General features: G+C 39.5%; 2 protein-coding genes across 2 annotated transcripts in view; both read left to right on the top strand.

Moving 5' to 3' along the window:
• Positions 1-2,091: 2,091 nt before the first annotated feature.
• On the top strand, positions 2,092-5,869 carry LOC117292539 (39S ribosomal protein L12, mitochondrial-like). The gene is made up of 5 exons (XM_033774630.1): positions 2,092-2,218; positions 3,311-3,542; positions 3,932-4,000; positions 4,655-4,798; positions 5,481-5,869. The coding sequence occupies exons 1-5, from the start codon at positions 2,157-2,159 to the stop codon at positions 5,595-5,597; spliced, it is 624 nt and encodes a 207-aa protein (XP_033630521.1). The 5' UTR covers positions 2,092-2,156; the 3' UTR covers positions 5,598-5,869.
• Positions 5,870-7,277: 1,408 nt separating this feature from the next.
• LOC117292274 (DNA-dependent protein kinase catalytic subunit-like) overlaps positions 7,278-14,566 on the top strand; it is a 73,995-nt gene continuing 66,706 nt past the window's right edge. Inside the window, exons 1-8 of the mRNA XM_033774272.1 lie at positions 7,278-7,446; positions 8,656-8,732; positions 9,220-9,387; positions 10,398-10,506; positions 11,359-11,471; positions 12,314-12,413; positions 12,956-13,107; positions 13,622-13,777. Coding sequence (XP_033630163.1) covers positions 7,299-7,446; positions 8,656-8,732; positions 9,220-9,387; positions 10,398-10,506; positions 11,359-11,471; positions 12,314-12,413; positions 12,956-13,107; positions 13,622-13,777 — 1,023 coding nt within the window. The 5' untranslated portion in view covers positions 7,278-7,298. The remainder of the gene's footprint in view (positions 7,447-8,655; positions 8,733-9,219; positions 9,388-10,397; positions 10,507-11,358; positions 11,472-12,313; positions 12,414-12,955; positions 13,108-13,621; positions 13,778-14,566) is intronic.

The following is a 14,566-nucleotide window of genomic DNA, read 5'->3' as shown; positions in this document are numbered from 1 at the left end:
GGCAAGGAAAGACGATATTCATGTTTCAATCCAAGCGAGTAAAAAGTCCACAAAGAGTAAATAAACTCTGTTTCTTTACAGTGTATGTTATTATTGGTTTACATAAACTGAACTTACTACTCAAAAACTTTTACATCAGGAAAGTCTTGTTCTGCATTATCAGTCAACAGTTTTTTTTTAAGGTGCATGTAAAGAATGTATTATGTCAAAACAATGTAATAATAATGTCATAGTTGTTACATTAAAACAAATCCCTAAATGTAATAAATACATCCAATGCGTATGACAGTCTCATTGGAAGGAATTTGTTGGCGTTTTAGAGATTTCAAAACAACGTTGTTCAAATGATTTTAATCTGAAAGCTTACTGATTATGAAGTTCATACTAAAATCAAGAAATATACGAAGCATGGTGTTTTTGTGTGGAGTTTCTCCATTAAGCCAGAATGATTTCAGCCGTCCGGTCTGAGCAGCCCATCTTGCAAGTTATTCCTGGATACTTGACATGCTGGTTGTGATAGCTTCCATTGAAGTGAGTGCATCGCTGACATGTTCATGTAAGTTGGAGTCCTTTTACTATGCTCAAAATAGATTGCTCTGAACTAATGTTACTCCACGTTGAAAAATGATTTTGTATTCTTCCTGCATTGTATGAGCTTCACTGAATTCAGCAAAAATTGTGCTAACCTGTGCTATGCTTGAAGTAGGCCTACTTTGCGCTTTTACAGGCGTGTCACTGCTGTGGCCCCGCCTGTACCCTCGTCCCCGGTTGTGATTGTTTTGTGTCGGTCGAGGATCCTTTTGGTAAGGATAGGCTGTGCTTTTTTTGCCGATATTGAATGGCCTGAGTAATGTCTATACTCAAATAATTGATTGCGTCCATCAGCCTGATGACCAAGTTTATTTCCAACCTTGTTGGTTGATTTTTATGTCATGAACTGCTCTATTCAAGTCGTCTCCAAAGAGAAGTTTTGGGACAAATGGAGCGCAGAGGTGCTGAGACTGAGTATTGAGTTCACTGCGCATTAGTTATCTTTATATAACACCCAAGCAGATACTTGCCATTTGATTGGAGGATTGTCCGTCACGTGATAGCAAATAAAAGTACCATTGCACGCTGAGTCACTCACCATGCTTTTTCGTTCCATCCGAAAAGTACCATTGCACGCTGGCAGCGTGCAATGGTACTTTTCGGATGGGACGAAAAAGCTGAGTAAAAACATCACTGCGTGCGCGTGTCTTTGGTAACGCAGCAGGTGTTACTGCAAGATGAAGGCATAGTAAAATTACTAGCATTCAGCTTCTACAGTTGAAATTGTTTGTTTTGAAAGTTGTATCTTTCAATCAAAATGACAAAGATCTACTTGGATGTTATATAAAACAAATAATGAATGTTTTTCATTCGTGCAATGGTGCGAATATGTTCATTCGTTGAAAGCTGGAATGTTCCATTCAACTCGGCTCCGCCTCGTTGAATAGAACATTCCATCTTTCAACTCATGAACATATTCGCACCATTCCACTCATAAACATTCATTATGTGTATAATGTATGTCTCAAGTTTAGCTTGATGTTGGCATTTGCCATTAGAGTTATGGTATCAGTAGCTAGTAAAACCTCTTCTTTGACACTTTGCTTTTCTAGCAACTTGTCTGTTAGCTGCAGCAGAGGAACAAGTCCTGAAATCGGCATTTTTTGGAATCTCAAGAACTCTTGAGTACTGGGTAAAAAGGAGGGCGTTATGCCGGTGGTATTATTTATTTTGCAGAAAAATTAACCACACTCTTACGTAATCTATCCGTGCAGCTAGCAGACCATCTAAAGTTTGTAGGTGACAAACTACGTCACTTAGGAGCAGACCAATCATAAAGCATTAATACATGCCTCGTACACGTTGTATGCGCTAAAAAGTTTGTAAAACACGCCCAGTTATGTTAATTAGCCTTATCTATCCTAGGAAAAAATCCGCAGTTGGTCCCAATTCACGGCTAGCTTTTGAAAAATGAAATCTGGTACCCCGTCTTCATACCCTATCTTTCGTTATGTAAGTGCGTACAACGTGCCCGAACCACACGAACTAACTAGGCAGATAGCTTAGCAGTTTCACACGGTCACACACACAAACCATTCAATTTTCTTCTACAAATCATCGACAATATGAACGCTATTTGTAGAAGCTGTGCTCCTATTTTGAGGCGGGCATTGGGCAGCAGTCCAAGGTAAGAGGGAAACAAGGGATTTAATTTAAGTTGGTATCCAAATTCCATGTAGAGCACAATCGTAAAAAAACGTGAACAATTTTCTGCCCAATATCCGGACGGGTGGGTAATGGTTTGGGCATGGTCATGGAGGTAGGTATAAATCAAATAGACCTCCATGGTTTGGGAATGTGGTTGGTTGGGGTCATAATTATCGAATACACTGATTTATATGAAATTCACTTGGCATTGCACTTTGAATTTGATGAGTCAGACTATTTAATTATTGATTTAATTTTAACCTAAAATTAAAAAGCGATTGAAACTTAAATTTTTCAGTTCAGATCAAAATTACGCCAGCTTGTCACAATAAGTATACATTTAATTTTTGAAATAATGAAAATTCATACATCTTCAATCTGGTCTGGGCCCAATTTCATTGCTCTGCTTACCACCGAATTTGGCGCTTACGATCACCATTCTCTGCTTTCCTTGCAAGCGCCAAATCTGGGCCGAATTTAAATGGGTCTGCTTACCGTGGCGTAAGCATTAGCAATCAATCAGCGCTTACGGAAGTAGGTAATTCTGTACTTATTATGGCAAGAGATTTCACAGGTTATTTTTGGGGGGAATTTTGGCTTGTTCGAGTCCGTACTCCACACTACTAGGCATTCTATTCTACGCTTACACAGCTAGCGCAGAAATATGGCACTTGCACATTAAGCGTAGAATTGTTATCGTAAGCGCAGAATTCGGTGGGAAGCAGAGTCATGAAATTGGGCTCTGTTGAAGCGAAGATTGCTGAACTTTGAAGCCTAGAACTATGAGATTCGTTCCGCTATCGTCATAGTGGAACAAACCTCATAGTTCTAGGAGTAGTTGAAGTCCAGGTATGCAAATTTTTAGCTTTATTCCTTGTTTTGGGTTTCTCAGCTGCCCCATTGAAAAATATAAAAAATACAGTAGAAACATTTACTGTGTCTTGCATTTACATCTTTTTTGGTCAAACTGCAGTATGCTTGAAATACTGAGAGTTGTATGTGATTATTCACAGTCTCATTTGACAGAAACTGAAATCCTTTACAAAGCAGCTTTTTTTTCATAATATTACAGATTATGCCGACTTCACAATGCCAAATTTTCAACACATCGGGTCTGCAGGATGCTGGCAACCAATCACAGACTGCAAGATGCTCCGCTGACGTTAAGGTGCTACAGCAGTGATGCAATACCAGCGCCTCCCCTTGACGGAGAAATCAAATATCCAGAAAAGATTTCCAGAATCGTAGAGCAGATTTCAAGCCTCACTGTGGCAGAGGTTGCGGATCTGAATAAATTATTAAAGGTAATGCATAATTTTTTTATTTTTTTTAAACTTATCAAAATGAAATATATGTTCATCAGCGTTTTGCCTACATGTATGCAGTCCTGATACTTCACAGAGGCAAAGAAGGCGATTGCCTCTATGCCCAAGGTCAGGCCTGATACTTCACGGAGGCAACTCGCCTCCGTTGCCCCTAGCCATTGCCTTGGTGCTCTTGAAATGCTCCAGTATAAATTTACAATTTCCTCATAGGGTGCCCTTTGCCAAAGAGAAAATGCCTTGGTGCCCTTGCCCTTTCAAAAACTAAAACATACAGGACAGTGTATGTTTAATCACATAACAACTTTTCACCTTTGTTTTTGCAGAGAATTAGTTCAAGATAATAATTGTCTTCTTTCGTAACCCAACAGCAAACATTAGGAATACAAGATGCTCCAGTTATGGCCATGGGAGGTTTTGCAGCACCCGCCCAAGAACAGGTGAGTTTCCCATTATGAGGGCATAATATACCAGATAAGTCGCAGATAACGATGTTAAATCACAGTTAAATCACACTTTTGAAAGAGCAAGCAAGCCTGGGCTTCCTGCAGGCACGATTGGTACATAGTTTAATGGAAGAAAACATAACATTTTATCTCAAAACTTGTTCAGCTCTTACTTTTATAACTCTTGGATTTATGTGGAAATCATGACACCAAATATAAACTTTCCCATATGACCACAGTGCAGTATCATGCCTGGTAGAAAAGCCCATGAATGTACATGGTCACACTTATTGTAAACAAAGGTCACACTGATGCCTCTTTTCAAAAAGAAAATGTTAATTTTGGTTTTAACCCATTCACCGATGTGTGTTAGCACTGTATACTCTCTGTACACTGTCACACTTTCCCGAGTCCTGTGAAAAAAATATCACAGGCGTATTACTCGGATGGGATTTGATCCCTCGACCCCTCGGCCCTTGCAGTGTCTTACCAACTAGACTACCGAGATTGCCCGGTAGCTAGAGGTAGTTCAAATCCTCTGTTTTTGGCAGCGGGTACAGCAACGATATTAAAAAAAACTATTGTGCTCTATTGGTCTGATATTTTTTGAGATTTAAAAATGAATTCTTACTTGTTGTTTTAATGCAGGAGGATGATGAAGATGCTGATGTTGTTGTTAAACCAAAAGAAAAAACCCAGTTCACCGTGAAACTCACCAAATTTGATGAAACAAGTAAAGTCAAGCTCATCAAACAAATAAAGGCTCTAACAAGTGGCATGAATCTTGTACAGGTAAATGTGTGTGTGAATATGCATCTTGAACTTCAGTACTCGCTGAGCCCAATTTTTCTGTCATCCCACTCATCATCATCAGTTAGCATCATGCATTTAACACCGGCTGCATGACTGGTGAGAAGCTTCCAAATAGAAAGATCTTGAGCTGCCACTTCTGCCTCCTCCACAGGCCACCCAGTGCCCAGTCTGGAGAGGTCCCTCTGAATTACATTTTTCCGTGATGCCCTAGGGCGCCCTCGTGTGCCCATAATGTTCTTGTGTAGTGGAAAAAGGAGATTTAATAATAATAACAATAACCAGTCTTTATACAGCGCTTTTTAGAGCGTCTCAAAATTCCTCCAAAATTAAGACCCCTGGTCACTGGGTCTTAAATCATGCCTTAAACCATCTCAGCTCCCTGGGGAGTATACAGCCTGTGCAATTTAGCCTCGGCTAAATCAATCACAAGAACCATCTCTGCCCTAACAGTTACCCATTTATCCTTGGGTGGAGAGAAGCATGTAGTTAAGTGTTGGCTCAAGGACACAAGTGTCACGACTCCCGAACACACACTTTGCTGAACAGAATCACAATAGCTTGAGTTCGGTGCTCTCATCTTCTTGACCACAACACCCTACATATTTAATAATAATATTGATTGTATACTCACTTGATGTATTTTGTTGTTTGTATTGTCTAGGCGAAGAAGTTTGTTGAGTCCGCACCTCAGGTAGTCAAAGCCGATGTCAGCAAAACGGAAGCTGAGGAGATGAAGAAACAATTGGAAGAAGCCGGGGGTAGCTGTGAAATTGAATAACCTTCAACCCTGGGAAGGATACCTTCACTGTACATTATTAAATTGTCAACCACAAACCCAATTTTTCCATCGTCCTTCAAAGACATTGCACCTAAAACTGTTAATGGCTTAAAATTAGTTTCTTAACAGAAGTCAGGAAATATGCATAGAAACCAAACTGTAAACATTAATTTCAGGCCTGGTTCTTCACACAGTCAACAAAGGCAATTGCTTCCATGACCCCTGGACAACACTTGGTGCCCTTGAAATTGTCAAGTAGAAATTTTAAATGTCCTCATAGGGTGCCCTTTACCAAGGAAATAAAGCTTTGGTGCCCTTGTCCTTTCAAAAACGAAGGACACAGGCCTGTTAATTTTTTAAATTGAACAAACGAACCATGTTGGTGGGCTTGCTATTTTGTAAATTTGTTTGTTAAGGGGTTGCCAGTCAGAAGCAATTTAACTTGTAAACCTTTATTCCATGTTGCCAGGGATCACATATTTTTACATTTTATTTTGTAAACTATAAAAGTGAGTTGATATCATGGTAAATTTGCTCTAGCAATGCAAGTGGTGTGGGCTCGAATCCAATTCGAGTGATTTGCCTGTGGATTTAAGAGTAAAAACCAAATTATATGTGGTGGTTGCTTGACAAAATTTTGCCCTGTGATACAGCATGATGTCTTAAGTCCGGGGAATTCTTGGTGAATATTCATTTGTGACTAATCAAGTCACTGTACCAGACTTTCAATATCTTACACACAAATAGCCTATTGCTTTGAGATTGGGTTTTTTTTTTTTTTTTTTTTTGGATTTTTGTTTATTCTTCTAATGTTTTCACATCATGTAAAGTGGTTGAAATTACTTGGTAAGTTTGATTAAACAATGAATGAATGATTGTAAAACTGACTCAATTGTTTTTAATTTTGAAGTCTTGCATCTTTATACTTCATTATTTTATGAAAATTAAACTTCAGCCTCTTTCAGTGCAAAGCTCTTCCAAAGTTTTGCTAGAAGTTAAGCTACATGTAGTGCTAATGTTTGGATAATAACCTGAATACTCGTCTTAATTAATAAGTGGGTGGAAATTTCAAGATTTGATATTTCTGTCTAAATAGCTTCATGTTTGCCAGAAACACATAATTGTATGCCCAAAGTATATTTAACTCTAGTCTCTGCGCCATAACTGTGCACCCACCCCAGCACTGCCTTAGTTATGCAACTGATTCGGCTGCCCCTGTGTCCTTGAATTTATAGATTGAAGACAAAATCTTACAAAACTTTGAGCTGTATTATTGAACATTTATTTGGTTTTCCTCCATTTTGCAAACTTTTAACAAGAAAAAAAAGGCTAATATTTGAGTACATTTTCAAATTCACGGCATGGGCTTGGAATCCAATTTAGGCACCAGGGCCCAATTTCATTAAGCTGCTAAGCAGAAATGAGCAGTATACCAGTCATAAACTGTGCACAATACATGGCCCTTTGGCTGGTAACCTTATTCTGGTTGTGCTTAGCTACTTTTTGTGCTTTAAGCAGGTCTTCGAAGTGCCATAGCAAAACAGGCATTTTCCAAACGGCGGAGACGCAAATCGAAGCCTGCTAACCGTGATTTCTTAAACGCTAAAAACCAGACGATGTAATTGACCAATAGAGGGCGCTATTTCATAACATTCACTCTTCCGACGAACATGCGTTGATACCGCCTGCTCGGAAACAGTAATGGCAGTTGCAGAATTACCCAATAAATTAAGCGAATTACACGGACTGGTATCATCAACAAGAAGCCAACATGCAGCTGAAAAAGCTCAAGAGGTTGTTGTTGATCTGGCGTACATGTGTCTTCGGCAAATGCCCGATAATGAGATAGGTGAGCGTGCAGAATTTTATGTTGTGTTCAGCCACCATTCCATTGCATTGCATTACCATGTCTGTCATTTTGTCAGCCAACATGGATGGATGGGCGGGCCGTAGCAGAGTGGCAGTGTGCTAAATATTAAGAATTTTTCACTCATTTTCACAAAAAGGGATATATCAATCAGGTAAATTAGATACTATATTATTTTATTTCGAATGAAAAAGTGGTGGCGCCATACGGAAACTTTTCCAAAGTTTGTTTGTTGTTGTTTATTTGTTTGTTTGTTTGTTTATTTGGTTGTTTGTTTGTTTGTCTGTCTGTCTGTCTGTCTGTCTGTCTGTCTGTCTGTCTGTCTGTCTGTCTGTCTGTCTGTTTGTTTGTTTGGCCAATCTGATCTCTCTCGTAAATATTATCAATTATTCAATATCATCATACAAATTACAATACAAACTTTGGTTTATTTAAACTCTATACTCTATGGCGAGTTTGAAAATGATTATTATGAAATGCACAAATCAATAAATTGTGATTCAGTAACTTGTAGTTGTATTGATGACTTGTACTTTCTAGTCATTTTGAAATCGGCGGATAGCTAGCGTCAAAAATAGTGCCAAGGATATAATAAACTACAAACAAACTGGATCAGCATTGTTAATTGGGCTATATTTTGGCCATTTTCATGCACATAACTTACGGTTACTCCTAGAACTATGAGGTTCGTTCCGCTCTCGTCTCCTGTCACGGGAGACGCGTTCCGCTATCGTCTCCCGTAGACGATAGCAGAATGAACATAGTTAGAGTAGCTTATGGTAGACCTAGTTGCCATAATGGTAGCCCTGTTGATAGTGTAAAACATTGTGAGAAACAGCTCCCTCTGAAGTAACGTAGTGTTTGAGAAAGAAGTAATTTCTCACTAAAATATTTGAATTGAATTCGAGACCTCGGCTGAGGTCTCGAATTCAAGCATCTGAAAGCTCACAATTTGTGCGACAATTTTTCTTTCATTATTCTCTTGCAATTTTGATGACCAATTGAGTTAAAATTTCCATAGGTTTGTTATTTTATGCATTATGTTGAGATACACCAAGTGAGAAGACTGGCCTTTGACAATTACCAAAGGTGTCCCGTGCCTTTAAGAGATGTGACAGCTAGCCTATCATGATAATGTAAGCTATTGTAAGATCAAGATTTTGTGATTATTGTTTCTGTTTTGATTGACAGCTTATTGTTGCTCAGCTTTATTCAACAAAGAGGATGGTATCCTGGTTTGTCTCAACAAAGCAATCCCCAAAGATGAGGTACAAACTACAAAGAACAAAATCATAAACATTCTCAGATAACCTGGGCCCAATTTTATAAAGCTGTTTATAAAAAGTAGAAAGTTCTGCAAAGCAAAGTTCTTGGCTAATAAGAAATGACGGGGGTACCAGTCGCAGCAATGGGAATGGTCTGGTATTCTGGCTGGTAATCTATTTTTGAGGGCGCGCGTATGCCATTTTTTCGCCATACAGTCTTCGCATGAGCATTAAAACCGTCTACATGTATGTGCGTTGCCATTTTGCCATACACGCATGTTGCACGATTAGAATTTTGCTTACACACATATCGTGTGGTATCAATATGCTGTGTCCACATACAACACAGAGGGCGGCCGAGCTTGGTGTTCTCCGGGATATATTTCTATGGTTCCCTACAATTGTATAGCAAGAATGATGGTCGCTTTACTTGGCACTACTCAACTCCTCATCATGTTTCTCATTGTATACTGATTACATCTCTTCTCAGTTCAGAGGCAGTAAGGTCCAGATACTGGACTTCATTCATGGCTTTCTGGGTAAGGCAGGACCACGCCTTCTGCCCCGCCTTGTTGACATCAAGAAGCTTTGTGTTTCTGCCTTCCTTCGAGACTCAGCAGCCAAGGTCAAGACCAAGTCATTACCACCACTGATAGAGGTATGTAAGATCTTTTTGAACTTGCGAGAGCCAAATATGCAACCTACAGTCGTGTAGTGTGCACACTCAATCCATGATCACCCTCATTTGATTCAAGATCAAGAGTAGACCCATTGCATATGACGTCATTGAAAAGGAGGCAGATCATTGGACAATAGCTGTTCTCTGTGCGTAAAAACGTGCGCGTGGCCTCAGCCTACCTGTAGTGTTTCGCGTTATGCAAGGGGGACTCATTATTGACTTCTTACACAATGCACCTCCGAACAATGCGCTTAATTTGGGGTGTCAACTCTCTTTTGTGCATGTTTGTATTCGATTTTGCGACCCAAAATGACACCGAGAATAGGTACATGTGACTACGCTGCGCGTATTGCAAGGGGTCTATACAGCACTCACACAAATGCTCAATGATTCTATCCACAAATCCAAATTATGAGTTTTAGACATACAGGTCAAGGTAAGGAAGGGCTGATAAAAGACACAATGTGATTGTCATTATTATTAATAATGGTTCATTAGAAATTTACCTGAATCCAATGGCAAAGTTGCATCAATCATAACACTTTTGGAACGAATCTGTTATCTTCAAGGCAAGGTAGTGAATGAGGTCGTCACTGGAATTAGTGTGATGGGCAACTTCACACTTGAATAGACACTGGGTTGAATGATGACACTGTAGAATTTCGGACTAACTACAGGATTGATGGTGGTTTGGTCATCGGAGTGTGGTTTCAAATCATGGTCATGACACTTGTGTCTTTGAGCAAGATGCTCTACTATAATTGCTCCTCTTCACCTAGGGGTATAAATGGGTACCTGGGAGGAGAGGTTGATATTGTGTATGAAAAAACCAACTGGAGCTCTACGATTGCCCAGGTTGTGTGTACTCTCCAGGGAGCTGAGAAAGATTAAAGGGATGTCTAGCCCAATAAGCGTATTGAGACAGTTATTGTGAAATGCACTTTATACAAATTTATTATTATTATTATTATTATTGATTTATTCTGAAGGTGCTGCAACTTTCTGCATCTGCGCGCATGGAGACAGAACTAGATATACCTAAGCTGATTGAACAATTCTTCCAGCAACTGATGCAGCCCGCTAAACTCTCACAAACAGGTAAACCTTCAGACTTTCAGTTTGGTCTTGTGTTTGCAACCCTGTCTGCCACCTCTGTGGACCCTGGTTCAAATCCCACTTTAGACTCCTGTTCGAATCCCTTTTTGGACTCGAGTTTGAATCCAACTTTAGTTTCCTGTTACAATCACCATTTTCCGCTTCCTGGGCAATCACTAAATTTCTGTGCTAGTAGCTGTGTAAGCGAAGAATGCCTAGTATTGTGGAGTATGCACGCGCACTAAACCTTGAATTACAGAAGCACGGAATTCCCTGCTTCTGTAAGCGCCAAATCTTTGCTTATGGTAAGCAGAGCCAGATAAATTGGGCACAGGTCACAATTGAGGGTTCATTGGCTTCATCAAAAAGATACAGAATTAATCTGCCTGGTAAAATCTGATTGAGTAAAGACAGGATTTTGTGATTGAGCAAGAATAACTAGTGAAAATATCATCACAAATGTTCATAAGGTTTATCTGCTCCCCCCCCCCCCTCCCCTTGAGATTCAGAGACTAGCACAAGACAGGAGAGCATGGGATAGCTTGGGTCCACCTTCTGTGCAGCCGACTGATGATTATGTTGATGATGATGATCCAGGCTTAATGCTTCTTTTTTGGAAGAGCAAGGGCACCAAGGCATTTTCTCCTTGGTAAAGGGCACCCTATGAGGAAATTGTGAAATTTCTATTCTAGCATTTCAGGGGCACCAAGGCAATGACCAGGGGGCATGGAGGCACTCACGTTCATTACCTCCATTAAATATCAGGCCTGATGATCCACCATCTCTACATAAAATTGTTACATTTTTGTAAAATGAGATTTCATAAATTTTTTCTTTTAAATTTCTGTTTGACAGTAAAACAAGGAATATTCAGTTTGCTTGGTGTGATTGCTGAGGTATATCCGGTCCAGATGTCTGCCTATGCTGACCGTCTTCTCAATGTGTATATCTCAACTCTAAACCAACAGGTAAGAAAATCACTTACTTTCATATTGTGGGTTTGTATGGCCTACCCTCCGAGGACATTTTTCATTAGGAACAATAGGTCCTCACCACTCGGTTCTTTGTTTTCATGGGTCCTTTGTGTACAAAACCAATTGGGATCGCTTCAATACAGGAACAACAGAAAGTACAATAGGTGTCATCTAATGAACTTGTCAAACGTGTGTCTGAGTGTGTTAAAGGCAAATAATTATTAAAAATAATTAACAATTCTTATATAGGTTACAAGGTACATGTATATATGTGGAGCTACTTATTGAAGTATGAGACCTTTTCCTTTTGAGTACCATGTAAAGGTTTACATGGTGCTGTGGTGGAATATGCAGCCAATCATACCAGGAAAAACCGCGGGAACCCCTTCTCTTTTCTATAAATGGGTTCTTTTTACATGCATTACACAACACATGGGACCAAAGGCTTTACGTCCCATCCAAAGGATAGAGCAAATTTGGGTTAGGTGTCCTGCTTAAGGACACAGGTGTCACAACGGGGTTTCGAACCCACACTCTGCTGAACAGGAACACCAGTGCTTGGAGTCCAGTGCTCTTATCCACTCAGCCACGACAAGCCATGAAAAGCATTGCATACTTCTCAAATCCTGCATGCAGGCTAGATGGTCAAGTTGTTAAACTATCTGCTTTTGAATGCTATGGTGGTGGGTTCGAATCCACCAAAGTAGTTTGCCTTTTTCAGCAGTACTCTGGATCCATTGGTACACAATGCTTATCAAACAACAAAGTAGCGTAAAACCAAAGTATTGTTCAACATATTCTTTTGTGATTTACTTTTTTCTTTTATGATGAAATAGATGACCTCAAAGACCAAGAAACCAGAGATGTCTGTAATCGCTGGCTGCTTGACCGGTCTGAGCCACTTCCTCGTCAACTTCACTCAGTCTGTTGAAGAAGGTCAGTATAGACTCATTGCCCAATGCGCACATGGATACAAGCGCGTCTCCTGTTCAGAAGGTTGGGGGTCAAAACATGCACAAAAGGATGGTACACATGTTAACATGTGCATTGGTGCATAAATATATTACCATCCTTTTGTGCACATTTTGACCCCGAACATGGCGGACAGTAGGCGCGTGTGTACGTGTATATGTAATTTTGACTCAATTGGTCGTCTAAGTTGTGAGAGAATAATGGAAGAAAAAACACCCTTGTCGCACAAGTTATGTGCTTTCAGATTCCTTGAGTTCAAGACCTCAGCTGTGGTCTCTAATTCAATTCCAATTTTGTAGTGAGAATTACTTCTTTCTCAAAAACTACGTTACTTCATACGATACTTCAAAGGGAGCCGTTTCTCACAATGTTTTATACTACATGTATCAACAGCTCTCTGTTACTCGTTAACAACTAAGTTTTTATGCTAACAATTATTTTGAGTAGTAACTAATAGTGTCCAGTGCCTTAAAAGACTTCCACTGACTCTAACCTTGTTTATGCAGAAGCCAAACATTCCAAGAGTATCTACCGATTTGCCTGTTTGGCCATTGATCGAAAGGTAGACCATTCTCGTTATGAAGTCAACAGAGCTGGGCTCCAAATCTTTGCCAAACATGCTGCTCAGTTTAACAAGTATATATACGAGGACCACCAGGTAAGTAAGAGGACAACATCATTCAATTTCGCGAAGATTTTGATAAAGATCTTTAAATCTATTGGAAGGTGCAGAAAATCTGTCAAATTATAAAACTGAGTTGTGTCAAGACATCATATTTTGAGATAACCATCACTTTGGTTCTAGTGTGAAGCATAATTCATTCAAAGAAATTAGGTCAAGTGGTTAGACTGCAGGACTTGCAATCATAAGGTTTTGGGTTCGAATCCTACCAAGCTAACCTAGGTCTAGTGGTTAGACTGCAGGACTTGCAATCACAAGGTTGTGGGTTCGAACCCTACCAAGCTAACCTAGGTCTAGTGGTTAGACTGCAGGACTTGCAGCTGAAATGGTTTAAAGGAGCTGAAATGGTTTAAGGAATGAAATATATGGCCCAGTGAGCAGGGGTAATAATGTCAGAAGCGCTTTGATAGGCCCTTCGGGCTGTTATTGAGCGCTATGTAAAAATCGATTATTATAATGCTTAAAGTACGGTAATGTTTTTTGTTTATAGGAGCTGTATGAAGCGTTTGATCATTGGAGTAGTCATAGCAATATTTTAGTGAAGACAGTAGGCTTTGCTGCACAGGAAGCCTTCTTACAACAGATGGCGGACATGTTGGTTGAGAAGGCAGCTGAGAAAGACTCCTCTGACATGGCTGTGTTCAGGGTAAGATAGCTTTAGCTTAAAGGCACTGGGCACTCATCGTATTTGTCAAAGACCAGTATTGTCACTTAGTGTATCCCAACAGATGCACAAAATAACCAAGCTGCAAAAATTTGGGCTAAGTTTGTTATCGAAGTTGCAAGAAAATAATGAAAGGAAAAATACCCTTGTTGCACGAATTTGTGTGTTTTTAGATGTTTTGAGTGTTTTCTAGATAGGCTACGGGCCTGAAGTCTTCCTAGGACTTAAATATATTTTAGTGAGAATTTACCGCTTTCTCAAAAATTACATTACTTCAGAGATGGTCGTTTCTCAAAATGTTTTATACTATCAACAGCTCTCTGTTGCTCTTTGAAAAAAAGTAGGTTTTTATGGTAATGTGTCCAATGCCAGCAAGTTTTGTGTACTACTAGTAAACACCTGGAACAGTTTATGCATTCCGATTGGTAAAGAAGAGCCCATGTGGTCATGTTTAAACATGTGATATGAACACTGTGAGGAGAGTTTAAACATGGCCTTTAGACTTATCAAGTGATTCCTAAGATGAATATTCAGTTTGAATCAAATATATTTCTGAATTTCATCCTTCTACTGTGTGCTGTTCGCACTCTCTTCACAAAATGCTTATATCCTCAAAATGACTTGTTACTGTTAATTGTTACCCACATTTTACAACAGTTTGGGTGGTCCAATACAGGAGGGGTACCTCCTCTGATTGCCTTATTCCATTACTTGTAACCAATATTCCTGTAACTTTGTTGTTTTATAAAACAAACAAACAAATATACATGT

Source organism: Asterias rubens, chromosome 7 (assembly GCF_902459465.1).
Source record: "Asterias rubens chromosome 7, eAstRub1.3, whole genome shotgun sequence".
Classification (NCBI taxonomy): Eukaryota; Metazoa; Echinodermata; class Asteroidea; order Forcipulatida; family Asteriidae; genus Asterias; species Asterias rubens.
The sequence above is the reverse complement of the archived record's forward strand: the minus strand, read 5'-3'. Positions and strand labels throughout refer to the sequence as shown.